The sequence below is a fragment of the Fukomys damarensis genome, unplaced genomic scaffold (genome assembly GCF_012274545.1).
Source record: "Fukomys damarensis isolate Sample0158 unplaced genomic scaffold, DMR_v1.0_HiC HiC_scaffold_25, whole genome shotgun sequence".
Taxonomy (NCBI): domain Eukaryota; kingdom Metazoa; phylum Chordata; class Mammalia; order Rodentia; family Bathyergidae; genus Fukomys; species Fukomys damarensis.
Window position 1 is genome coordinate 20,844,927 of NW_022900937.1, and position 26,574 is coordinate 20,871,500.

Below are 26,574 nucleotides of genomic sequence, written 5' to 3' on the forward strand. Positions count from 1 at the left end.
AAACATTTGGAAGATACAAATTCAATGAGTACTTGATTTACTCTAGTAACAAATGTCAATCACTGCTAAAAAAAATCTGAAGTTTTTGACACTTTGAAAAATCTAGCATATCGTTTATCATTGTTCTCTACAGAACAGCAAGAAAAGTCACCACAAAGTAAAAAATGAAGATACTGTTATAGAGCTGGGCGTGGGTGGCACATGCCTGTAATCCCAGCACTCGGGAGGCTGAGGCGGAGGATCACTGTGAGTTCGAGACCAGCCTGGGTTACATAGTGAGTTCCAGGTCAATTTCAACTACATAGTGAGACCCTGTCTCAAACCCCACCCTCACCAAAAAAGATACTGTTATAAAGATTATGAGGCAGTCTTATAAATTTCTGAAATATTCCATCCCGGCCTGTTCTTAACTTAAATGTAATTTAGCACGGCAAACCATTTATGAAAAGACATTTACTTTAAAAGGCACAAAAATTATTATTGTAAGAAAAACCATCTGTATCTCCAAAAGAAGTCAAAGGCACTCATCAAGTTCCCTCAGTAAGGATACAACTTGGCCAGCCAAGTTTAACACATTCCTTGAAACTACATTAGGCATAAAGATCAAGTGAGGATCGGAAAGGTTTTCTAATCCACTTAAACGTGGCCATGAACCAAATTAATTTTTCTGAAATAAACCATTAAATTATTTCAGCCTGACCTTTCTTTGTATGGACACATTTGGATGGGTCATGTTTCATTAGGGACTCAAAAGTTTAAAAATATGTAGTCAATCCAATACAAAGTGTTTGGTAGTTTCCCTAGATGTAAAATTAACATATATAGAATAATATAAGATTTGAGCTAATACTGAAAAACTCAGTAACATACTCATCTAATTGTAAAAAAAAAAAACCTACTGATGGAACAAAATATATTTTATTTCAATTATACTAGCAGAGTAAGGCCCAGAAGAGGCAGACAGTTGCATACAGAACACTCAGCACCAGCAGAATAAAGCAGGAGGGCCAGGCAGTGCTGACGCTAGCATACCAGTCCCTGCCGCATCTGTATGATCTGCAGTAAGGCCGCCTGGACATCTTCATCCATGTGACCCTTGAGAGAAAGAACAAAGAGGAGAAGTACCTCATGTCATCTTTACTTACACAAGAATTCAAAAGACAAAGGACTTATCCTATAGCCCGAATGCTTATGATTCACCACATGCTAAACCCTCCCCATCAGGGTGATATTCTACAAGAACTGTAACTGGAAAAGGGAGTAGAGCTCTCACATGAAAATAAAGAAAGCCAATTAGTAAGTAGTGTATACCAGAAAACAAATGGACAGAGCTCTCTCCCTCTCTGTCTCTCTCTTTCTCTCTCTTCCTTCCTCCCTCCCTTTACTAATGGCTCTGATGATTAGGGAGCATAAATTATTATTATTTTTTTTGTACCAGGGATTGAACTTGGGTCCTTGCACTTGCAAGGCAGGCCACCGAACCACTGAGCTAACTCCCTGGCATAGGGATTATAAATTATAAATGAACAAAGTAAACTGAATGAATTTTATTGTTGCTGAGATTTTGTTTTTAATTAGAAGGTAACTGAGGGAAAATCCCCACATTCATATTTTCTACATAAATAGGATCATGTAATATTTACTGCCTTGCAACCTGCTTTTTTACTTAGTTTTACAGTAATCCCTAGAGCTATATAATTATTTAAATTTTTGTATAATATTCTATTATATGGATATATTACATTTCTTTGCCCATTCTCCTAATAATGGATGGCATTTCCAATCTTTATGAACAGATAACCTAGAGAAGAAATTGCTGGGTCAAGAAGCAGGTTCAATTTTTAACTTTGCAAAGTATTACAAAATGTCCTTCTACAGAGATTTTAACAATTTATACTCCCACCCAACAAGGTAGAAACACACCTTTCCCACACACTCTAGCCAACACAGTGGACTGTCATCTTGTTCAGTATGTATCAATTCCATACGTGAAAGCTGGTACTTCTTGTTCATTTGCATATCCCCCCTTACTGTCTAGGTGGAGCATCTTCTTACTGCATGTTAGCCATTTATATTTCAATGAATTCAAATGAAATACTTTAAATTTTAGAAAGTAGCAAGAGGTTGATTAAATGCAAGTCAATATGGTGGGTTTATAATAACTCTACTCTTTTTTTCCCCTTTTTGTTGGAGTACTTATATAGGTTTCAGCACAACATTTCTATTAATATAAAAAGTTTTATTTCTAAAAATACGTTTTTATCACAGCAGGATGTTTAAATTTCAAACATTAGCCATAGCTGACTAAACTGAATTCTTGGTTAACTTCAGGATGCCAGTAGGCAAGACTATTTCAGATGCCAATTGACTTTGTTATGTTTCATTAGGACCGAGTAGAAAATAATTCAAATTTCAGAAGTGTATATTATACAAAGCAGAAAGGCATATTTGTTTGTCATATCTTTCTGTGAGAGCAAGCAGATTTTCTATTCTTTTCTACTACTTGCCCTCTAAACTACCTATTCTAGTTTTTGCCTATAGTTTTCTCTAATAACTACAATAAACTTTCAGGTTCCAGTCTATATCTACTCAATTTTCTATTCTTTTTTAGTAGGAAAAAAGGACACAGTGGTGCATCCCCATAATCCCAGCTACCTGAGAGCCTGAAGGAGGAGGTTCACTAGTTCAAGGCCAGCCTCGGCAAGTCAGTGAGCGCCTACCTCAAAACTTTTAAAAAATGTTTAAATTTGGGGATGTGGCTCAATAGCAGGGCATAAGAAGGGGATGCCCATTGTTCTCTTTGTTCAATCCACAGTTACCTGCCCAAAAAACCTGGTATCATTCATTTTATTTTATCTAGTTATATTTTTTAAATGCCTTTTTTTGAAGCTTCATCTCACCACTTGTTTTTCTTTTTTTTTCTTAACCAGCAAGGCTTAGAACGCTTCAAATCCAAATAATTCCTATTATTATCTCTCCCTTGTCATTCTAACATTTGTCTCTTTTAGGATATCTTCTTAAGAAAGCTGAGAATTTTGGAGATGCTGCTCACATGATTTTTATAGACATCAAGAATATATCTTTATAAGTTAAACAATTTCTTAATCTGTTAAAAAAAACAGCATTCTCACCCTTAAAGAAGGAAATTTATAATCTTACGTTTCACTAAGTTTAAGGCTCAACACATATTACCAATTATCTCTTAACAGACCAATTTTTCTTTAATTATTACAATTCTATGCACAGCCTGCTTGCCATTTTCAGACTTTTCTACTATTCTCTGTATTTCAAAGAAATGCTTCTCTGCTACTGAGATGCACATAGAGTCCTCTACACTCCCCCTGCAGCTGACAGCCCTGCCGGATGTCAAGGCATCAACGCTAGCCAGCAGCACCATGAAAACGTGCTGCCATCGCATGTTGCCAAACTGTCTAAAAAATGAGTGACAAGCAGATGGAGACAACACTAAAATTAAGATGTTGTGTTGCCACATAGCTTTGTAAATTTTTCTGGGAAATATGCAAGCCATGATTAAAAGAAACGCAATTATTTTTAAATAAGCATATGGGATACAGCTACTTTAAACATCAATTACTCAAACATAAATTTACTTTAGGATGAAAAAAAAAGTACAGCATTTTCCTTTAAAATAGCCTTTGCAAAAGAGCAAAAGGTCTTTACCTGTGCAGCACTAAGAAGGTGTGTCCGGTAAATTGCGATTACTTCTTGGTGCTGCCTGTCAGCATCCTAGAAATGTGGAAAGATGGACAGATCAGAATATCAGCATTTACATCTCCAAACACAAGGCAGTTTGTGATAATACCATCCCAAGGCCTGATCCTACAACACAGTGGCATTATCATCATTAAAGGGCTCCTGCTACTCTTCTTAGAACTACCTAATGCTTGCTCCCAGGCATGGGATTCCATGACAGGAAGCAGTATACAGTTTTCTAAGGAATGCAAGGAGCCTTTATGGTGAAAGCAATGCCCTTTATCCAAGACAACAACAAATTACTACTTTAGTTTACGCCTACTGCTATGAACTTGCCAAGACACTTAAAATATATGCTCTGGATGACTGCAAAAGCACCCTATTTTTTAAAATTCATTAGTTTATTGGTACATTTTAGGTATACAATATAATGACATTCATCATTGGGAATTTGTACCTTTACATGATATATTTTATTTCATCTATTTTTTTCTCATTACCCTACCCTTTCTTCCACCCCTTCCTATTTACAAAGACTTTGTTTCCATTTTTTCCTTTTCTCATATTTATTCCTTTCCCTTCCCCTACCCCTCCTCCTTACCCTTCTCCTTTGGGCTTTGTCTTCCTATTTCACATTATTTATTCTACATTTGGAGCCTTATTTACACTTTTGGTTTCTCATACCAGAGAAACTATTTGGTATTTACACACGTGTCCTATTCATTTCACTTAAGAGTATGGCCTCAATGTGCACCCATTTAGCTACAAATGTCTCTAGTTTCTCATTCTTTATGGCTGAATAGTATTTCATTTTATTTTAAAAATATACACACATCTTTATCCAGTCACCAGTTGATGGACAACTGGGCTGTTTCTAAGTTTTAGCTATTACAAACTACGCCGCTATGAACACGGGTACACATATAGCCCTGTGGTATGATTCTTTTAATTCTTTTGGGAAGATACCCAGCAGGGGAATAGCTGGGTCAAATGGGACCTCTAATCCTAGTTGTTTGAGGTATCTCCACACTGATTTCCACAGTGGTTGCACCAGGCTTCACTCCCACCAACAGTGGAGCAGGGTTCCTATCTCCCCACAACCCCGTCAGCATTTGTTATTGGTTGATTTCTTGTTAGCAGCTGTTCTTTATGAAGTGAGGTGGAATATCTTCAGTGTTTTCATTTATATCTCTAAAATAACCAGTAAAGTTGATCGTTTTTTCATGTTTATTTGCTGTTTCTATATCTTTGTCTGAGAAATGTCTGTTCATTTCAGATGCCCATTTTTGGATTGTGTCTTTACATTTGGGAAGTCTGATTTAAGTTCTTTATATATTCTACATAGTAGGCTTTGTCTGAGGAACAGTTGGTAAAATTATTTCCCCAAGTTGTAGGTTGTCTCTTCACTCCATTGGTGGTTTCTCTTGCTGTGCAGAAGCTTTTTAATAAGAGATCCCACTTGTTGATTCTTTGTGCTAGTTCACATACAACTGAGGTCTTGTTCATGAAATCTTTTCCTATGCCATTGTCTTCAAGAGTTCTACCTAATCTCTCTTACAGCTGATTTAGTGTTTCTGTTTTAATATTTAGATCTTTGATCCATTTTGATTTTAGTTTAGTGCATGGTGAGAGATACAAGTCTAGTTTTAATCAATGGCAAATTGAAACCCAATTTTTTCAGCACCATTTATTGAAGAGGCTATATTTTCTCTAATGAGGGTGTTTGGCACCTTTGTCAAAGGTGAGGTGGCTGAATATTTCTGGAGTTGTTTCTGTATCTTCTAATCTGTTTCACTGATTTTTGGCTCTTTTTCTTTGCCAGCACTATACTGTTTTTATCACAGTAGCTTTGCAGTATAGTTTCAAGTCAGGGATTGTGATACTTTCTACACCTTGTCTTTGTTTTCTAGAATAAAAGCACCCTATCTTGACTACTTATCACTACCCTAAGCTCCCTACCCTGCTTCTGAGACTGAAACTTCTCTTTCCTCATGTTAGTCTTTGTTTCTTTCAGAACCAAACAGAGGGGATAAACCAGGTTTGTAGGGTGGTGATGATAAAATTCAGAGAGAAAATAATTAAAAATACTGAAAGTAGTGGTTGGCATATAACTAGGCATGATCACACTATAAACATGATCACACTATGAGTAGAGGGAACTTTGTGCAAAAATGTTTACATTCTTGGGTGTGAACATAGCTGTAAATCAACTGGTTTCCAAATAAGCTTCATGGGCACTCTAAGGTGGCCTGGCCCCTCTGAGCACAGGGCCTTGGGCATCTAGTACTCACAGCTAGCTGTTGCTGCAGGGCCTTCACTTGGTGCTGCAGGGCATCTACCAGCTGGCTCTGCCTCTTGGTGGGGCTGCCGCTGGTATATGTGAGCTGGGACAGGCCGTTGAGTGCCTGCTTTAGTCTTTCTACATCATTGAGCAGTTCCGTTATCTTTTGTAAGAAAAAAAGTCACAGAAGCACATATTATTCACTTATTCATTTATAATGAACATCTCAGCATAGAAATTATTCCTTATTTGAGATACAAACTTCACCTTTATATACCAGAAAATGGAGATATGAGTATTGCCAAATTCTTATGAACAGTAAACTTGTATTTCTTTAATTAAGTTCCTCTCAGTAAATTTCTTACAAGAGCAATACCAAACTAAGAATAAATATATGCTTTCTAAAATTTGGGCATGAACTTAGTGCTCTTATTGTTATAGCATGGAAGGATTTGTGAACATACATAAACTATCTTCCAGGGAAGGTTTGGAATACAGGAAGCGGGGGGGGGGGTCTCTGTTCACCAGTGTGCATCTAGAATGAACTTACATTCCTTGTTCCTCTCAGGGGTTATATTACTTAACACTATTTTGTTGTACTGAGAGAGAGAAAAAAATAGGAAAGCTGTTTAGAAAAAGAGCTCAGGCTTTGAATCAGACTTACATAGCTTATATGAGACCAGCTAATTTTCTTTATTTTTCTAAGCCTTTAATTTCCTTATTGGTGAAAAAAGGTAACTTTTCAGTTAAGAAACTCAAAGATAATCATAAATATATGTCTGATATATAGTACATGTTCAATAAATGGCAATGTGTATAAGTACATGCTAATAATTAAGTGGGATACTTGTATATTATGACCTTTCAAACAAAGTGAGAGGACTGAAACTCTGGGTTTTATGGGAAGACATGCCAGATGTTAGTACTTGTACCTCTCCACTGAGGAGGCCTGGGTCTGAATCTGCTTATTCACCACTGTATTCCCAGCACCCAGCATGTAGAAGGCATTCAATAATTACCTACCGAATGGATGAAATTGCAGTCTCATTTCCATAGTATAAACTACATGACTACCAGTTTCAAAAATATTGTTGAGTATTTATTCTGTAAATTGTACCAAAAGAATGAAAGATAGAAAAGATAAGCTATAAACCTTGTTCTTAAAGGATAGTTGGGAAGGTCAATTACATAATTCTAACACAAGTCAAAAACATTGTTAATGGATGGCAAAGCCAAAAGAAAATGTGCCTTTTGGAACAGGAATTACTCCTTGTAGGCTATATTGCACAGCGAAGGCTTCAGGAAGGAGGATAAAGTGTTAACGAACTTACAGGATTCAAGTCAGTGCAGAAAGGAGGGGTAGGACATTCTGGGTGAGCATACTAATCTATAGAAAGATAAGGAGGACAGACTGCTCAGTTCATGCTACAAGTGAGTGTCAAAATCAAGTACGGACACTCCCCAGCAATAGTGGCTTCTTGAAGCATAGAAACATGAGCCTTTTCCCTCTTCTCCATTCCCATTCTTCAGACGTCATAAGCCCACTGGACTCTGACTATTCATTTATGAGGGAAGTGAATCCTGAGTTTCCCCATCTTTTTTTCAATTCTTGGCCACACCAAATGAAAGAACAGATGGGGGAAATGCTCTTGATTTTCTTTGTGTTTTTTCAATTCAGAAGATTTTTGCACACTAGTACTCAAACTGGAAAGGTGGCACTTTAATGATACTTTTATAAATCTGTCAGATGCTGTAGCAGAGTTCTATGCTCCTACTCCAGCAGTCCTGCTCTAGGCTTTCCAAGGCACAGTCTGCACACTACTTTGTGCCTACCTTATTATCCTTTGCTTCAATTTGTTTAGCAGATTCTTGTATCCTTCTCTGTAATTCTGTGATTGTTGTTAAAGACTTATCACAACGTTCCTTTTGATCCTTGATTTCTTGCTCGATGCTGAAATGTAGTAATTCCTTCTCATCTTTTGCAGAGAAGGTCTTCTTTTTGGCATGTAAGACCTCTTCACATACTTCATCATACTTTCTATTCAGATTGGCCAATTTTTCATTTAAGTTGGAAACCTGGGTCTCCAAATCACTTTTTGTTGCTTTATATTTAGATAAATCAACTACTTCTCTAGTCTCTAATTTTTTTAATGCTTGTTTAGTATTCTGAACTTCAGTTTGGAGTTTGGAGACTTCTTGAGTTTTGTTTTGGCTTTCTTTCTCCTTTTCTCTCAAGCTAGCTTTCATGACGCCAACCTCTTTCTCAAATGCTTCTTTAACCTGCAGATGCTCCGCCAGGGGCACAGAAGAGTTCTTCTGATTCTCCAACAGCTGCTGTAGCTTGGTCACTGTCTGCTGCTCTTTCTCAAAGAATTGCTGTTTATTCTTCAGTTCTTCCTTCAAGTCCTCAATTGTGCCATTAAGAGATCTTTTTAGGGCCTCCACCTGTTCCAATGGAACATGCTGTTTTTGCAAAAGATTTTGTGCTGCAAGGATCTCAGAGGCCTGTTTGGCTTTTTCCTCTGCTAATTTCTCTTTCTCAGCTTTAACTTCGCTGTATTTTTGTGACAGATCTTTTAACTGTTTGTTGAGCTCTTCTGTTTTTCTGCTCAGCACTCTTTCCATTTCACGGGAATTCTCCATCAGAACACTCTTATCCTTTAACTCTTTCTGCAGGGTAACAATCTCCCTCTTTAACTTGTCACTCTCTTGCTTGCTTTTCTTGGCTTCTTCCTCTCTGACACTGCACTTCTGTGTCTGCTCTGATAACTTTTCTTTTAGTTCTTTCTCGGTTGCTTTGAATTTTCGCTCACACTCTTCAAAGCTGATAATTGGAGCGTATTTTAGCTTAATGCACTCATGGATTGTGTCAAGTTCCTTCTTCTGGGCTTTAATTTCAGCATGCAGCGACACAATCTCCTCTTGGCTCCGGTTATAATTGTCCAGAGCTGTGGCCTTAGCCTCCTGCACCTCCTTCACACTCTGGCTCACGGCACTCATCTTCCCCTCATGCTCTTCCAGGCTGATGTACTCAGCTTTTATCCGATTCTGAGTAGTTTCCAGGTTTCTTTTTAATACTTCATTCTCATCTTTTAGTTTTACAAATTCATGGTTTACATCTTCAAATCTGTTCTTTGCATCAGACAATTCTCTGTTAGTCTTATCTAATGTGTTATTCAGTGCAGTTTTAATCTCTTCATGGGTTTTAATTGGCACATACTGGTTGCTGAGAGTCTTTTTCAAGTTAGTGTTTTCAGACATGACTGCATGAATTTTCTCTTGCTCTTCACCACATTTTTTACTAAGTTCAGATAACTGTTTTTTAAGTTCAACAATATTGGATTTCAAGGCCATTATCTCTTTTTCATGTTTCTCAGGAGGAATAAACAGTGTTTCCAGGTGGTTAATGTTCTTACTCAACCTGTCATTTTCCATCAATAATTTCTCCACTTCAAATTTCTTTTCTGTATATTTTTGTGTTGCATCTGAAAGCTTTTTATTCAAATCATCAATATTAATGTCATGTGACTTTTTCATTTCTTCACTTACTTTTAAAGGCACATAATGATTTTTCATTTCCATGGTTAGGTTATGCACTTGCTGGCTGAGGAGTTTGTTGTCCAGATGAACCTTGTCAACCTCCTTCTGCAGAGTCTGGTTCTTCAGCGTTAACTCTGTGACCTTCCTCCCAAGTTCTCCTGACTTTTGCTCTAGCCTGCCCTTGAGCTGCTCATGCTCCTGTGGGCTGACTTGCTGAGCAAGCTTGGCCCTGACATTCTCGAGTTCCCTCTTTAACTGCCGGATTTCACTAAGTGATCGCTCATGTTCTCTTTCCATCTCTACTAGCTTTTTTGATTTCTCATTCACTTCATTTGATAGTAAGCTCTTCATGTTCTCAAATTTTTCTGTTGGGATGGAAAGGGCCACTTTGGCTAACAATTCTTTTAACTGCCCTTCCATCTCCGTGACCTTCCTTCCCTTCTTCTCCCGCTCCATTTCATACATACTAAATTCCTTCTGCAATCGTTTGTTTTCCTCTAGCAGCCTGCCTTCATCCCTCTTAAACTCTTCCACTAACATCTCATTTTGTTTGATTTGGTTTCGCAATTTTCCCACTTCTGCTGAGGCACCTTCATATTTTGCTTTCATGTCTTTCAACTGGTCCTTCAGTTCCTCCACCACTCTGTGGTTCCCAGTGGCTGCTTCACTTGTCAGGTGCTCCTTAAGAGCAAGAAAATGGGTCTGCATTTGCTTCACTTTGCCTTCTGACTCATACATCCTCTTCTGCACATCTTTTAAGGCATCTTCTAATTGCTTTATCTGCTCATCAGAGTCCTCCTTGACCCTTTCACATTCTTCGGCTAAAGCTTTACACTCTGCCACCTTGTGAGCTAGTTCATTTTGGAACTTGAGCCGGTCCTGTTTTGCCGAATCACAGAAAGTTCGCATTGTTTCTAGCTCTTTCTTTAACATTTCATTTTCTGAGTGTGAGGTTTGACTGGGCAGTGACACCTCCAGGGGTCTTAACATAGACCTACTCTGCATGTGGGCTGGCATTCCAGGGGAAGTGCACTGAAAGGAAAGAAACAATGTCAACCACAAAAGCCTAAAGGAGACACTCTCTATTTATTCGTCAAATTTATATAAAGTTTTTCCATCACCAGGAGTCAGTGTTTCCAGTCTCCAACAATGGAGAGAAAAGAAAAAAGAATCACAGTACTGATTTTTACGCAAGAAAAAAATTTCTAGGTAAATTCCTTAACATTTTTAGAAATCTGTTCACTGAAGTCTATTTCAGGCAGAACAAAGAAGAAAAATAGCTGTGGCCTCTGGACTCACTTTCCCTTTCTGTCCTTTTGACAGTATCTACCCATATCACAAGAGTATCAACCTCATCAAAACATATTTACTGTTTCTATGTTTTACAAAATATAATGTGCTTAGAATATCAAATTCTAAAGCAAGCCACCAGAAACCTTGAATAAAAATAAGTACTGCAATTTATAATATTAAGTACTGCAATTATGTAAATAATTTCAAAGAATTACATATTACAAAAGTTTGAATAAAATATATGACTTTTGAATCCCCTCATATGTTAACTCCAATACAATGCTTTTAAATATAAAAAATGCCTTCCAGCCGGCGATTTAGCTCAGCAGTTCCGCCACCTGCCTTGCAAGCACAAGGACCCGAGTTCAATCCCCAGTACCCTCCCCACCAAAAAAATGCCTTCCAAATAAGCCCCACCTAGTATGAGAGCTATCAGGAGGTCGGTTAGTTCTCAAAAAGAGAAACAATTTTTTTCCTCTCAGGATAGCATTTAATGCATAATCTTAGTAAAAATCTGGATTAATACCTTGCTCCCTTTATTAAACACTTACAAAAAACACCAGAAGTATAGTTAAACTTTTGCGTGAAATAGTTCAAGTATCACAACACATGATCATAAATGCTAAATTTAGCTATTTATTTCCCCATGAAGGTTACTACAGTAAGGGTTCTTTATAAGTACGAATTCATTGATAAAAGTAGTGTGCCATGAGGACATCCTATGATTTTAATGGGCAAGTTTTATGGTTATTTGGTTTAATCCAAACTGCCTTTCCCTGAATTAAGCGAAACATGACTCATGGAATAACTCCCTAGCTTTGGTCTACTTCTAAATTATTCTTTATCAATTATTTTTAATTTAAAGCTACTATAATTTGCCTAGAAATTATACATACAGCTTCATAATTTCCACATTTTTCTACCATCAAATATTTATTTAATCTTTGATACTGGTTATTTGAAAATCATTCTCTGTACTTAGAATTCTCCATCTTACAGCGATCTTACACATTATCTAGGCCTCCTCATTCTGCCTGCAGAGATCAGTACATAAAAGCCTTTAGGTCCCAAATATGTAGACATTCTGTGGGCTACAAAAGGCAATAGAAATGCAAACCTTATATCTAATGAAAAATAAAAGTAGAGAACAGATAAATAGGTAAGAATATCAATGTTCTATCCTTTAGAAACTTTATTTTGGTGTGAATTTCTAAAACAGCATATACATGTAATTGCAAGGAAAAATACATTTGTATGTCCAAGGCAAAGACCTTTTAATTTTTCATACCTATCTTCCCTTCTGTATGGGCAAACAAGAAGAGCTGCAATCCTGTGACGAACAGACGCTTACTACCAAAGCCACTGCCGTCACGGACACCACAGAGGGTACGAGCAACAACAATGTCTGCTTTTAGTAAACTCCAGACAGCAAGATAAATTCTAATAACAAATATTTTATTCAAAATATCTGTACTTAATAAAATGCAATACTGTTTCCTCTCTTCATAAAGGCATAAATATTTTCTTTAAATATTTAAAAAAATTTAAAAAGTATTACCTGCGCTTCCATCATATACATTTGACTTTGTTTAAGCACATCTTCTTTTCCTAAATAAGCCCAAACAAATAACATCTTAACTTAAATATCCACACCAGATTAGGGTAAACACTGAGTTATTATTTCTTTTTTTTGTTATCCAATTAAAAGCAAGAGATATGACATACAATTATTCTTGAGTTAAATGTGGAGCTAAAATACCCACGTTTTCCTGTTTTTATATATATGAGGGAAGTATCTACAGCCTAGTGAACAATAAATACTAAATTGGTTAGGTTAAATAGGTTACATGGTTATTATAATATAATCAAAATAAAAGTTTCTTTGAAATTTATAGGATAAATACTACTGCTGTACTTAGCTAGAGGGCAGTTTAATACTCAACTAAGAAGCAAAAAAACCTCAGAATCTTGTAGAAAATTTTTATAAAATGAGAGAATAAACAAAAGTGAAGGTTAGTCATGTACAGTCCTAAAATAATAAACTGTTGTTTATGGAACTTGTAATTGTAAAATGCTTATGATTGCTTCTTTCCATTAAAAATAAATCCTAATTATCATGAGTTGAATGTACACAATAAGGCACATTTGGTAACTCAAACAATCTACAATTTAAGTTTTAGGTGGCTACAGAAAACCAGGGCCACAGGGACTAACAGGTTTTATGCTAGGGTCCACAGTATTCATCTGACCCTTTTTCTAGTTCTATCTGATAAGGTACACACTAAGGAGCAACAGGAGAGTAATATGTGACAAGGTAAATAGGCATGAACATTCTTTCTTGCTTGAACTGAGTGACCCATAATGACAATCCAAACATTCATACTCACGGTTACTGAAATGACTTCCTGATCCTAAATGATCACTCTGAAATCAGAAGCATACATTAAAACATTTTAGACTAATGCTGCTTCATTTTGTAAAATGCTGTATCTACCACACCTCTGAATGGTCCAGTCATTAGAATCATATTTTTTACATTCCTTATTTCTATGGGTATTATTCTACTTGATCCCACAAAAAGACACTGCACTAGCAATAATCAGAGAGATCCACATAAATAAACTACTTCACTAAGCATTTTAATAAAAGCAGCCAAGCCAAGTGTTTCAAGGTAAATCTTTTTTACACTAAAGAAAAAGTGAGCCTTGAACTGAAATATCTTTCAGTACCTAGTGTTTGCTGCTACTTTGCCTCAAAAAAAAAGAAGTGCTACATTCCCATAAAGGACTCATTTTACTTTGCCACTTCTGGGAGCAGGAATCCAACCTCACTGTCCATGAGTATTAGTATAATCCCATCTCCAGAATTTACTTTCGAAGACAAAAGGAGGCAGAAAGCAGGAAATGAAACTGAGACAAAAGCCTACACACAGTGATAAATCGGTCAATGCATCAATTAGTAAAAGGAGAATTAGTAAAAAGTGACATTTCAGATGCCCACAACTAAAATACATATGTATTGCTCTTTTTCCCAAGTAAGAATACAAAGAATCTAATACATAAGGGTATGTGTTATAGTGCATGTCCTTGGATATAGCTCTAACAGCTACATTATCAAACCTGGAGTCAGGTGACCTGGAAAAAGCAGTCTAGAGTTTTGTAGCTAAGTTAATGCCACCTCCATTAAACCTCAGTGCCTCAAGTATATAGAAAAATATCCATAAGCATAATTAAGTTCTTTGTTCCATGTAATATTTTATACTAGAATTTGCAATAACTTATAAAATGGCCTTATATATGTGTGTGCACTGAGGGGTCACTGTGCACACATTAAGTTCAAAAAGCATGACTTGGTTTTATTATCTTTTCTGCATTGTTCAATTGAAAATGAATACATGAATTCTACATAAAATCAGCCTCTAAAACATTTATATTTACCTGTATTTTTCCTATAAACATAAGGGAAATACCTACATATTAAGGATTACACAATAACTCAGGTTTTCGTTATGCTGTTACTGTTTGGTCCATGTGTGTGGTGCTGGGGATTGAATGGAGGGGGCCCTACCATTAAGCCACATCCTTAAGCATATGACATGATATTATAGTGGGTATTTAAGTCATTTTTAGCTTTCACAAATGCTGGGTTACATAAAAAGCGGGTCCTGTAATTTCTTTTTGAAAGTAAAATATATCATTCTGAGTATGAAAATTCATCACAATCAATACATACTGAGGAACATGTCCCCATTACATAGAACCAGAAACATGACAAATATGATCCCGCCTGTTGAATGAGTATGTAATACACAAACGATGGAAAAGATCTGTCAGGTGCTAACAGCAGTATTATTATAGGTGATTTGTTTTGTTTTGTTTTGTTTTTGAGACAAGGTCTTGCTATGTAGTTCAGGCTAGGTTTGAACTTATTATGTAGCTAAGGCTACCCATGAACTCATGACAATCCTTCTGCCTCAAATGTTGGGATTACAGGCGTGTGCCATCACACCCAGCAAATGTCTTTATTTTCTGCTTTTAATATATCTGATTTTCTAAGTTTTAGAAAATAAAAATATACTGGTTTTGTAATAAAAAAATAGGTTACTTTTCTATAATTTGTTATGACCTTATTGAAAGTTATAAATTTAACTAATTTGAGTTTGTCTAAAGCTACAGAAAAATATCCTATTCCTTGGACATATAAATTCTATGTCCTGGAAGTAATATGTGAATAGAACCCAAATTACAGGTGTCAGATTGATGAATACCTCACAGGCCCTGTCTTATATACTTGTATTTTTCTCATCTAAGCTATTCCAAGTGTAAAACTAGATGGGAACACAAAGAGCACTAAGGAGCCAGATGCCTGGGCTCAAGTTCTGGCTCTGCCACTTCTGTCTGTGAATCCGCCCATGGGTGAACCTCTCTCTTCTTCAGCCTCTTTGCACATAAAGTGCAGATGCCAACAACACCTATCCCACAGGGCTGCTGTATTAACTGCTGTGTGTACTGTGCACAGAGTAGTTTCCGACACAGGGTGTGTACCATGACAATGTTGGGTATTACCACACTCCAGCTGACCTTAAAAAGAAGCCACTTTTTCAAATGTGAAAGGACAGAAGCCACTTTAGTTACAGCTTTCTTTAGTTTAAAAAACTGTGTCTGAATAATCTTTAGAATGCAAACATAAATACAGAACACTTTTTGTTCTCATTTTAAAAAATATACCAAGGTATAACTCAGTTGCAGTAAAGTACATTGATATTATGTGTGCAGTGCACACTTTCTGCACACATCCACCTTGTGTGAGCACAACCCAGACCAAAATACACAGTGTTCACTGTAGCCCAGAAGCTTCTTCACGCCCCACCTCAGCCAGAGGGCTTCACCAAAGGGCGGCTGTCATTCTAAACATCTCAGATTGGTTTATAAGCTGTTGGGCTTCACAGTAATGGAGCTGTGTAGTGTAATGGATCTATGCAGTATGCTTTGTGTCTGATTTCTTTCACACAACATTGTACCTGTGAAATTTAACCCTATTTTACATTATTTTTCATAGCTGCAACTTTTATTTAAGAGAAAAGTTACTTTTTGTTATTGTCCACAGATCCCTCAAAATGTACTGAAACTGAATTTCCACTGCAGTGGTATTAAGAGGTGGGGCCTTGAGGGACGTGATTCAGTCTCAAAGGCTCTGCTTTATGAATGAATGAGTGCCTTATAAGAGAGCCATAGAGAACTAGTCTAGACGCCTTTTTGCCCATTAGCCTTCTGCAAAGTGAGGGCACAGCACTCGCCCTTTCCACCATGTGAAGGTGTCACCAGAAGACCCTCAGCAGACACCAAATACTAGCACCCTGATCTTGGCCCTGCCAGCCACCATAACTGTGAGAAATACATTTCTGTTATCTAGTCTCGGGTATTTTGTTGTAGAGGTACAACTGGACTAAGAAACTTTTTAAAAAAATGTACTTGGGAGTTATAGTCCTCAGTAAGAATCAGCCACTTTCTTCTGTGTCCTCCAGTGCTGAAAGACACATATGCTATAGACTTGCTAAATAAATCTATATAATTAAAAGTCAGAGTAGCTACACTGCTAGTGTGGAGAGTGAGTAGTGACAGGAAGAGAGCATGAGGGAGATTTCTGGGTGCTGGTGATGACCTGTTCCTTGATCTGGGCATGCCCAGCTTGTGAGAATTCATTAACTTATCCACTTTTAACATGGGTATTTTTTAATGTCTATTGTATTTCCACAAAAAGTTTTTTAAAAATATGGCCTTGGAAAAAATAAAAACTAATTGATTCAATCAAAGGCGAGCATATGATCTGAGGCTTATTAACGCCACTCTGACCAAGGCATTCTGATCAACCCACATATACATGACCCTGCTTCTCCAGGTAACTCTGGACATACCACCCTTTATGTGAGGCTTTACTATCATGGCCAGCACCATTACTGAAAATATACAGCTAAAAATCTGAAGTTCTGAACAGAGGAGAATGGACAAGAAGGTCAGGGACAAGAAACTGGGACAAGGCTGTCAGCTGCATGTTAGCCAACTGAAACAATCTCACTGAAACATTACAATGCTATGCAGAAAGAGAAAAAGACTTAAACTACCTGAGGTCACACTGTGAAGAACAGATTTAGATTTTAAATTCAACTCTAACACCAAGCCATTTACTAGTCTAATTATGAATTATGAAAAATAATTCAAGCTTTCTATACCTCGAAATACTTAAATCTATTTTTCAAAGCCTCAATGGTTCTTAAGCTTTCTTCATGTTGCTTTTCTTTAGTTGCCAAAAGGGACTTTAGCTTTTCTCTCTGAAATGGAAAGGAGTAAATCAGAGTGAAATCACTGTGTGCTTGAAATAGGGTTAAAAATGTGATTTGGAATTATTCTGAGGACTAGAGTTATGAGTTCTCCAAAATGGTTGATCTTAACTATTAGTACACTTGTTAATTATTTGAATAAAATACATAATATATACAAACACTACTGTGAAAAATTCAAATTTCTATTGCTTTAAATCACTATTTTTACATTTTCTTCATATAGCTTAGAATTTTTCATATTTTTATGAGATGTTTCATGGAAAACTATATTCAAAATAATTTTATATAGCTTTTGCGTTTCCCTGTAAGCAATAACCAGAAATAGAATCCTGGTCTCCATATCAATTCAGAACTTAAACTTTTATTGCAGTATCATCCTCAATTTACAAAACATTTTATAGCTTTAAAATAAAATTCATCATCCTACCTCACGTTCCAGATCATCAGCAACCATTACTTCCTAAATATAAGAAGAAAAGTATTTTAATTCTTGAAAATTTATTTTAAAAGGCATGAGCTTGGCAAATAGATCTCCCCCACCTTGGTACTAGGGATGGAACTCAGGACCTTGCACTTGCCAGGCAGGCACAGTGCTACTGAGCTATATCCCTGGCCCAGCAAATAGGTTTTTAAAAAGACTCATAAATATCCTTAAAATTGGGAACAAGTACATGAGAAGAAAATGTCTGTATACCAAGACTGTTGTATGAGTTGTTATTCATTTTTCTCACTAGTTTCAGAATTTTTGAGTCAAAAGAATCTCCAAGTTCTATTTGTTCTTCCTTCTGTCTGCTGCTGCCTCCTCTCCAATTCTATGGCCTCAATTATAAGTCAATCCTTTATTATCTCACACCTAAATTATTAGTAATTGCCTTCTTTTTGGTATTAGCTTTTTTTGTGTGAAATATCACATATATACGAGCATATAGCACAATGTCAAATTTCAGTATTTTTAAGTATTATCTACAGCGCAACAAAATGAACACCCGTACCACAACTCTGTATACTTACTTGAGAGGCATATATGTATTCTGTATACGTAAAATATAGGGTTAAGTATATGTATTAAAACTGTTTATTTTTGCTCAAATCTGTTATGGCATGAGCTCTCCTTTGGTAAGCTGTCCCTTGAAAACAGTCACATTAGAAAGCTTGGAAGCAGATCCTTTAGCCCTTCAGATACTGCACCCTAACTAAGTGCCTGGCTGCAACCTAACAAGGGACCTGGAGCCAAACCCACCATGCTAAACCACTTCCAGGAAGTATGCAGAATAATAAACACATGCTCCTTTAAGCTTTTAAATGTGATAGCAACTCATTACACATTAGTAAAACAACTAATATACCTTGTGAATCTGAAATTATCTTTATTCTATCTTCTCCCTTGGTTGGAGATTTGGGTGGCTGTCAAATTCTAGTGCGAAATATATTTCTGTCAAAATTCTGAGGGTATTGCTCCATTGTCCTTTCCCAATGTCACAGCTGAAAGTTTCAAAACCATTCTGATTTCTAATGTGACTGGACTTCTTGGGCGAGTGATAAGGACACCTGTAGATATTCTCTGTCCTCATTTATCTCAAGCTTCACAATGACTGCAAGTTTCACTAATGGTGGTCCTCTCAACATGGGAAAACCATGTCTCTCAATTCTGGGAAGTTTTCTTGAGTTCTTTTATTACTGACTTTTTTCCATACCCTTCTCTCTTCCTGGAGCAACTATTACTCAGATCCCTTAGTGTGCTTTTTAATCTTCCTACTTTATTTTATTTATTTATTTATTTTTGCCAAGCCCTTTTTCTCTTTTCCTATACTTGCAGGGAATTTTCCCAGCTTCATTCCTGATATCAGAATATTCCCTTTTAAAAGAATCCTGTTCTTAACTCATAGCTCTGATTTATTCCGAGCTATGATTTATTCTATCTCACTAAAGATATTAATTGTAGGCAGTTTTTAAAACTTCCTTTCCCTACATAATCTATTTCTTTTGAGTCTCTCCTGTGTTTGTTTAGTCTCTATTTTCCATGATTGAAGCTCTCCTCGGATATCTGGCATGTGGGTTTCTGCTCATGTTCAAGAGGAGAGAATTAAGGTGCTGACTGGAAGGTCTGTGCCTATATATGATATCTCCATTCACAATTGGACCAAGCTATTGACATAATAAAATGTGCAATTTAAAGAGTTAATTGATGATACCAAATTTCATACATTTTATCCTACAAATGATGATTAATGAATATTTTTGCATTTCCAGAGAATATAATACAGATTACTGCCTCTGTGATTTTGGTCCAAATGGTGCTCTCAGGACTGTGTGATCTCATCTTGTTCCCTCCACAATCATCTACAGGAGGTGCCACCACATAAGCAACAGCTGACAAGGGTGCCTCTTTTTTCCTGAGAATGTCTCCTACGCTGTCCTTACTTGTAAGTTGCTCACACTGCTTTACATTAACATTAAAAGCTTCAAGTAAAGGACATGGCCCCTAGTGTAAGATACAAATCTCCTCAGGGACAATGACCTGATTTTAACTCCTTTAGCACTGTGACTTAGAATGACAGGCAATAATAATAAATTTGCTAGTGATGACGATTATAGGTAGTAAAATAGTCCAAGGAGTTTTTTATTATGCAGATTATTTACCTCATTCAGCTGTAATTGCAGACCATTGACTTTATCCAAAAGTATTCTTTGTTCTTGCTGAATTTTTCTCAACCTGTCTTTCAAATCTTCATTTTCAACCTCCAGATCCTTAATAATAAAGAAAACAGACAATATTAAAGAGTAATTCTTACAGAAGAAATTTATTTTTCAGTACTGGGGATTTAACCCAGAGCCTCTGCACTGAAGTACATCACCAGCTCTTTAGTTTTTTTAAAATTTTGAAACACAGTCTCACTAAATGGCTCAGTTCTTCAGGCTGCACTCAAACTTGTGATCATTGTGCCTCGGCCTCCCAAGCAGTATTTTCAGCATGTCACCTTGCTCAGCTAAAAGAAATTTTTAAAAGCAATTCGCTATCATAATCAGATATATACACATGCAAAACAATTTTAAATATATATAACAGTTTCAATGACAATCAAATGACTGAAAATCTAAAGATCAGTAATAAAATTACTGTCCTATGATAGCTATAAATACAAATAGTAAAGAGAGCAAATAATCATGATTCCAATAAATAAAGGCAACACCTAAAAATAGAAAATAGAACAAGAATATGCCATTTTAACTTTTGCTTAAGGCATCCTAAGTTTATGAGAGTATTCTAATCCTCCTGTTAAACTAATTATCATTTCAGAGCTCTGATAAAACACTAAAGGCTCTTACCTAAGGCTATACCTCAGGTCTTTAACATTAATAACTTTTATGTTATGCTAATTAATTTATAATTTAATGATGTTTTAATTGTAAACTAATCAGATTCTTCTTTCAATGAAATTCATCTAATAATTACTTTTAGATAACTGATCAACCTAAAAGATGAAAAGTTTTGTATTAGTTTTACAAAATCATTTTTCTTAATCAAAAATACTTTAAGAAAAGTTTAATTTTATTTCCATTAGCGAACATTATCTGTATCACCTACTTAATTTCTCAAATAAACATAAAGGCATGGTTTGCATCACAAAGATATATTTAAATCAAAAGTTATATATAAAATTGTTAAATTATGTGTCTTTTTTCCTGATATATTTTAAAGCAATACATTCTATACCACACCTCTAATGTTATATAATTTAACTATACAATACTGACTAACATTCATCAGAAGTCAATTCTTACAGGAGAGGAGGTGCCAGCAAATAGTCACAGCCACAACCAGACTCCCTACTCACTTTACCTGTTCTCTTGCTCCCTCTCCGCTCCATCCCACTACAAATACCTCTGGAATTCCTTTTAAAGGTAGATGCCAATTGTTTTTTCTCTTTACCTGAATGTTTTGATGCTCCCTCTGACTGGATTTCATGTTTACTTCATCTTGTACATGTGCCAAATTCCGCTTTGGGAAAACAATAAGAAAAGGCAGGTTAAACGAGAATGAGACATCCAACCAGTGCTTTGCAGTTCATCCAACATTAAATTCTGCTCTATGTAACACAAGGTGGCAGTATTTCCATTTAAATCTCCCAAATGGAAAGCATCTTTAACGAGACAGGCTTAAATAAATCAAATATAATTCCTTTCAAAATACTAATCAAATGTTTAAAACTTAAGGATTTATCTTAATTCAAGCTACAAAATTTTGATAAGAAAAATGTGTACCGGACACAAAATGAAAGCTGTAGTACAAAACATCACCTACCAAAAAAAAAAAAAAAAAAAAAAATGTATGGGACGAAAGAGCCTCCTTGGCAGGATCTGCTTGGAAAGAGAAGACTGAAATCTAGTTAAAAAAAAAAAAAAAAAAAAAAAAATGGGTATGGGGAAGAGGAAGTCAGTCACATTAAGTCTGAAAAACAATATGGAGATTATTTACTTCTCTGAGCACTGCTAAAACGAAAGAGTTGTGCTAAGGAAGAAACAGGCAATCCTCTCTATGCAACAGGTCTCTAAATACCTCGTTGGGGGATATGTTCTGTTTTTGTAACCTGCTTGCTGCCTTGAAACTTTATTCCAGTTTATAGGATTGCTTTAGCAAAAACACAACACAGTGACTAGACAAGAAAACAATGTCCTTTTTTTTCTTATTCAGATCAGTCTTTAGACCTGCAGCACAATAATTCATTTTGAAAGCTCTCTCATTAAAATTTTTGAGGTACTGCTTTAATTCTCTACGAAATTTTTTTCATATTTCCTATTACTTGTTGACTTTGTTTAATAAAGTTTTAAAAGTATCATTCTAATGTTTCTGGATCTAGAATTGGAGGGATAGGCTCCAGATTAAAAATATCTATAGCCACAATCTGGTGCAAACTATGTTCTAGCTCCTTCCTACTACCAAGGGACTGTTCTTCAAGTGGAATCTATGGTCTGCTTCCAGCTAACTTCATCAAACTTTTATTTCCAGTCATTACATGGAATCCTCCCCCACTGCCTCCACTTGCCACCCCACCTTGCTGAGACACACATTGTCAACCCCAGCCATGAAGATCCACCTTCCTGACAAAGCCTTCTTTTATCTTTCTGAGGTGCTGAGGATTGAACCAAGGGCCTGGTGCATGCTAGGCAAGCACTCTACCACTGAGCAACACCCTCACCCCAGCCCCACAAAGTCTTCCTAGCACAATGAAAAACGTCCTGTACACCCCAGGCTCTCTGAGATGGTGACTGCCCACAGTGCTGACTGGGGTCTCCATCCTGCCTTCAGCTACTGTCTTCACTATACAGGTCCTTAAACTGGTTGCTTTATCAGTCTCTTCTCCTACTCCCTCCACCAAATGTATATGGCCCCAGAGACAGCTAACTATGGTCCCTAATCAGGGGCTGGGGAGTCATGTTCTTTTCTCCATCCATGAGGCTTCTTCCACAGTCCCTCACTTTCTTGCCCTTCCTCCCTTAATCTTGTTTTTCTTGGTAACATCTACTATGATGTTAAATATTCATTTGTGCATTGCTCAGTGGTTGGGTTGTTTTTGTGGTACTAGCCTGTGCAGGCCAGGTAAATGATTTACCACTGAGCTCCATCCCAGCTTTGATTATAGGCAAGGAAGCCCCTTGAGGGCAGGGACTGTGTATACTACAATATCCCATCACTTAGGACAGAATTGGCACATTGTAGGTGTTCAGTGGTTATCTGTTGAGCAAACAACTAAGTGCTGCTTTTACAACCATATTGCAGTCTTCATAAAAGGGATTACATGGCCCTTAGTATGAGAATAAATCCTATTTCCAGCAGGTATTCTACAAGTGTATTTAATAAATAAAAGAAGCACAGTAATTAGGAGCCATTAGTCTTGCTGTTCCCAGTAGACTATTAACTCTTTATATTCACTTAGCTAGTTCCTAGAGCCCTGAGCAGAGTACCATTTCCATAATGATATTCAACAATTCTTTAGTCTCAATATCTGCATATTTCAGAACTCATTTTCCTCTGATTCTATGTGTACATACGTCCATAACTGTGTACATTTTATTTTATTCTACTCCATGTAAGATGTTTGAGGAATAGGGAGAAGGAGGTTGAAAACAACTGGTCCAGATGAGAAAGAAATGCCAACAGACATGACCCATGTGTGAATGTACTACGTAATTCTGATGGACAGAAAAGGAAAACAAGCTGTAAAACAGCTTTCAGAGAGGAGAGAGGTGGAGAAGTGATGCAGAATGATGATGAGACGTGCTCAGAAGGTACCTGATTCATTTGTCTCCAGGGTTTGGAAGGGCCGGGTTCCTCTCCCTACAGAAAAGCTGAAAGCCTGGAAGGGAACAGCCAGCAGAAGAGGAAAGCTGCCTACACTAGCTTTGGATCCAGAGTGCCACAAACCAACCCCACTTTAGCTTGAAGAGATGAGAGGAAAACATAAGACATTTACTCAATCTGGGACACAAAACCAGGGTTAAATTGTGATGTTAATAAAATTAGTACAAAGTATGAATTGTTTCACGTATTATGTTATTTTTAAAATCCTCAATTAAATACACAAGAAAAAAGACACTAAGAAGAAATAAAAATACTAGCAATGATATTTGAATCACAATATATAATCAACCTTGAACTTCATTTTCTTCATTTTAGTCCATTGAATGAATTTTCCCATAACAGTGTATCTGACTCTGTATGGGAGATTAGGGAAAAACTGTCTATGACTGCCATGCTAAAATTTAACCTTTAAGAATCTCAACAAGGTACACTGTGAAAAGACTGGATGTTCAAGGAAGCTCCTTCCCATTGGATACATTCTCTGTAACTAAGATCCATTTTCCCAGGCTGAGTGACAGGATCTTAATGGACCCTTGTGACCTTAACACTCAGGTTCTATATATACTTTTGACTGAGGGGAAAGCATGCACGAAACACAAAACAACTCACATTGTCATTAACCAGTTTTATGAAGCACTTAAACTGCATAATAGATAAAATTTTAAGATTAAAATTAAGATCTACCTGTTGCAAAGATGGTCCTTTCTTCCAAAGTTCTCTCCCTAAAGATTTAAAGAGAGAAAAATAGTGGAATAGCAGGGTAACACAGGTAGACGTGCATTCCCTAACTATGCACCTGTAATTTACAATTAAATGAATAAACTTTAAAGTTCCTCTAAACTTACGGCTTCTTGGTTTTCTTTGTAAAACTTATGCTTAAACCAATATTGAACTAGTGTTTTCGCCTAATTAGCAAAATTTTTAAAAATTATATAATATTTAAGTAGTATGAAAGATGATTTATCAATATATACCTGAAAGCTTACAGAAATGTGCATTCCTTGAAATCCAGTGATTATAGATAGGAACTGATCCTAATGGCATAATAAAAATATGCTAAAATATTTACCTGTAAGGACATACTAGTGAAAAACTAAATAAACACTCCCCATAAGAAATAGCTTTATTAAATGACATTTAAATAAATGAAACCTGATACATTCACAAAAATTATACTATAAAATATGTATGGGGGAGAGCCTTCAAAATATATACAAAAGTAAGTTACAGCTAAGTAGTGCTGGTGACTTTGATCTTATGGGTAAGAAAATGACAGGAAAGATATGCTTTCAAATGTTAATAGAGGTCTGTTGGTGGCAGGATGAGTAAGGAGGTTTATTCATTGTGGTTCTCTGTATTTTCCAATTTCTCTTTTGTAAACATAGAAAAATACTTGGCAGAGGCATTCAATATATCAGTATATGCACATGTAAACAATGATCCTTTCTTTAAAACTGTGTAAGGAGAAAAGTTAAGAGCCTCACTCCTCATTTATCAAAAACTATTAACAACTACAATTTTTATGCATCAATTACAAATACCATTAAAACACCTGAGTTGACTCTTCCTTCTAGGTTCTTAAATCGGCCCTCAAAGTATTAGGGTCTACCTGACAAAGTAGACAATATATGTGACACAAACTGCCTTGAAACAAGTGACTATGATGTGACTAGGACTTCAATCAAGTCCTTGGTAGACAGGGAGAAGAACCAACAATGTTTATTGCTCCTATTATCTAAGTCTTTAAAAGCTTCTCTTTATTAACATGGACGTTTCTAGTCACAGAGAACAAATAGTACCTTTACTGGTATTTTCCATTGCAGTCTTGAGTAAAGCTAGAATGTCCAGATTGTCACCAATTCTCGCATAGTAAGAACTATCATGGCCAAGCGCATCCAGCAGGCTTACATCTGCACCATTTTTAATTAAGATTTCCACTGCATCTCTGCATCCATACTCACAACCCAGCATGAGAGCAGTTCTAGAAGGATAGTGGAAGAATAAAAGACTTTGAGGAAAACCCAAGGAACTCCACAAAGGCCTTAAAACAAAAAACAGACATTACTTTAACAAGTTATATTCATTACAGACACAGATTTTACTTTAAACTTTTAGCTTGTATTTTAACTTCATCACATTATAAGAACATTTGTCTTTAGCTTGCAAAGCAAAAGTCTTATATCTTGATATATATTTTAATCGCTCCTATCAACAAAATAACCTAGTTTACTCCCATTCTTCAATATTTATAATACTACAAAAATTTCCCGTAACTAATGTTATTAGCCTATCTCCTCAAACCCGAGCTATTGAAAGTCCTTTCATAGGCTGAATCACATCATACAAACTTCCCCTACAAATTCCTCTCCTCCCAGAAAAGAATCAGTTTCTGTTCCCAACGTCCTGTTTAAAAGAGCTTTGTTTCTCCTACACGCAAAACTTTCATGTCTTTATATTTCATTTACAACTTGTCTCCTCAAATAGAGTTTTCTCAACTACCTCCAGGCTCATGTGGACCATGGCTACACTCTGCTCATAGAATCATTAGGCTTAAACGTTTCACAGTATATCAGTAAACAGTAATCATGTAACAATTATACTGTCATAAAAACTTAGGAGGAAGCTAGAATTTATTTTGTCAACTTCTGTTTTTACTGCTTTTCATAAGACAACATACTCTTGCCTTTATTCTTCTTGCATGTGTTCTTTCTTATATAGCCACCCTATCCTCACAGTTGCTGGTATAAAATTCTATACAACAGGCATTAAAGTTTTCATTATTTGATTTTTAAAATGCTAAATGTAAAACAGGAAACACTTGCACACCGAGTGTTGGAAACTATATGTTAAAAACCATTTGCTAATCTAGTTTCTTCAATATATATTGCTCTAATTCAATGTTGTATGTGTGTACAAATTTCCAATGTAGGAAAAAATGCTTTGCAAAATATAAGATCTAAAAATATAAGGCACTATATGTGGATCAACTAGATCATTCCTCTCTGATCCAAAAACTTAATTTTAAAGTCAAATTTTCTTAGTCAT

The 26,574-nt window shown here is 36.2% G+C and overlaps 1 protein-coding gene across 2 annotated transcripts in view; it reads right to left on the reverse strand.

Moving 5' to 3' along the window:
- Positions 1–933: 933 nt before the first annotated feature.
- Uaca (uveal autoantigen with coiled-coil domains and ankyrin repeats) overlaps positions 934–26,574 on the reverse strand; it is a 43,687-nt gene continuing 18,046 nt past the window's right edge. Inside the window, exons 8-19 of one of the 2 annotated variants that reach the window (XM_010627499.3) lie at positions 25,329–25,510; positions 24,214–24,251; positions 21,100–21,168; positions 19,809–19,916; positions 17,596–17,628; positions 17,058–17,156; positions 13,216–13,252; positions 12,387–12,436; positions 7,829–10,567; positions 6,006–6,158; positions 3,682–3,747; positions 934–1,095 (exon numbers count right to left, since the gene is read on the reverse strand). In XM_010627499.3, the coding sequence (XP_010625801.1) occupies positions 1,024–1,095; positions 3,682–3,747; positions 6,006–6,158; positions 7,829–10,567; positions 12,387–12,436; positions 13,216–13,252; positions 17,058–17,156; positions 17,596–17,628; positions 19,809–19,916; positions 21,100–21,168; positions 24,214–24,251; positions 25,329–25,510 (3,646 nt within the window). In that variant the 3' untranslated portion in view covers positions 934–1,023. The remainder of the gene's footprint in view (positions 1,096–3,681; positions 3,748–6,005; positions 6,159–7,828; positions 10,568–12,386; positions 12,437–13,215; positions 13,253–17,057; positions 17,157–17,595; positions 17,629–19,808; positions 19,917–21,099; positions 21,169–24,213; positions 24,252–25,328; positions 25,511–26,574) is intronic. The other variant, XM_010627519.3, reaches the window with a different exon arrangement.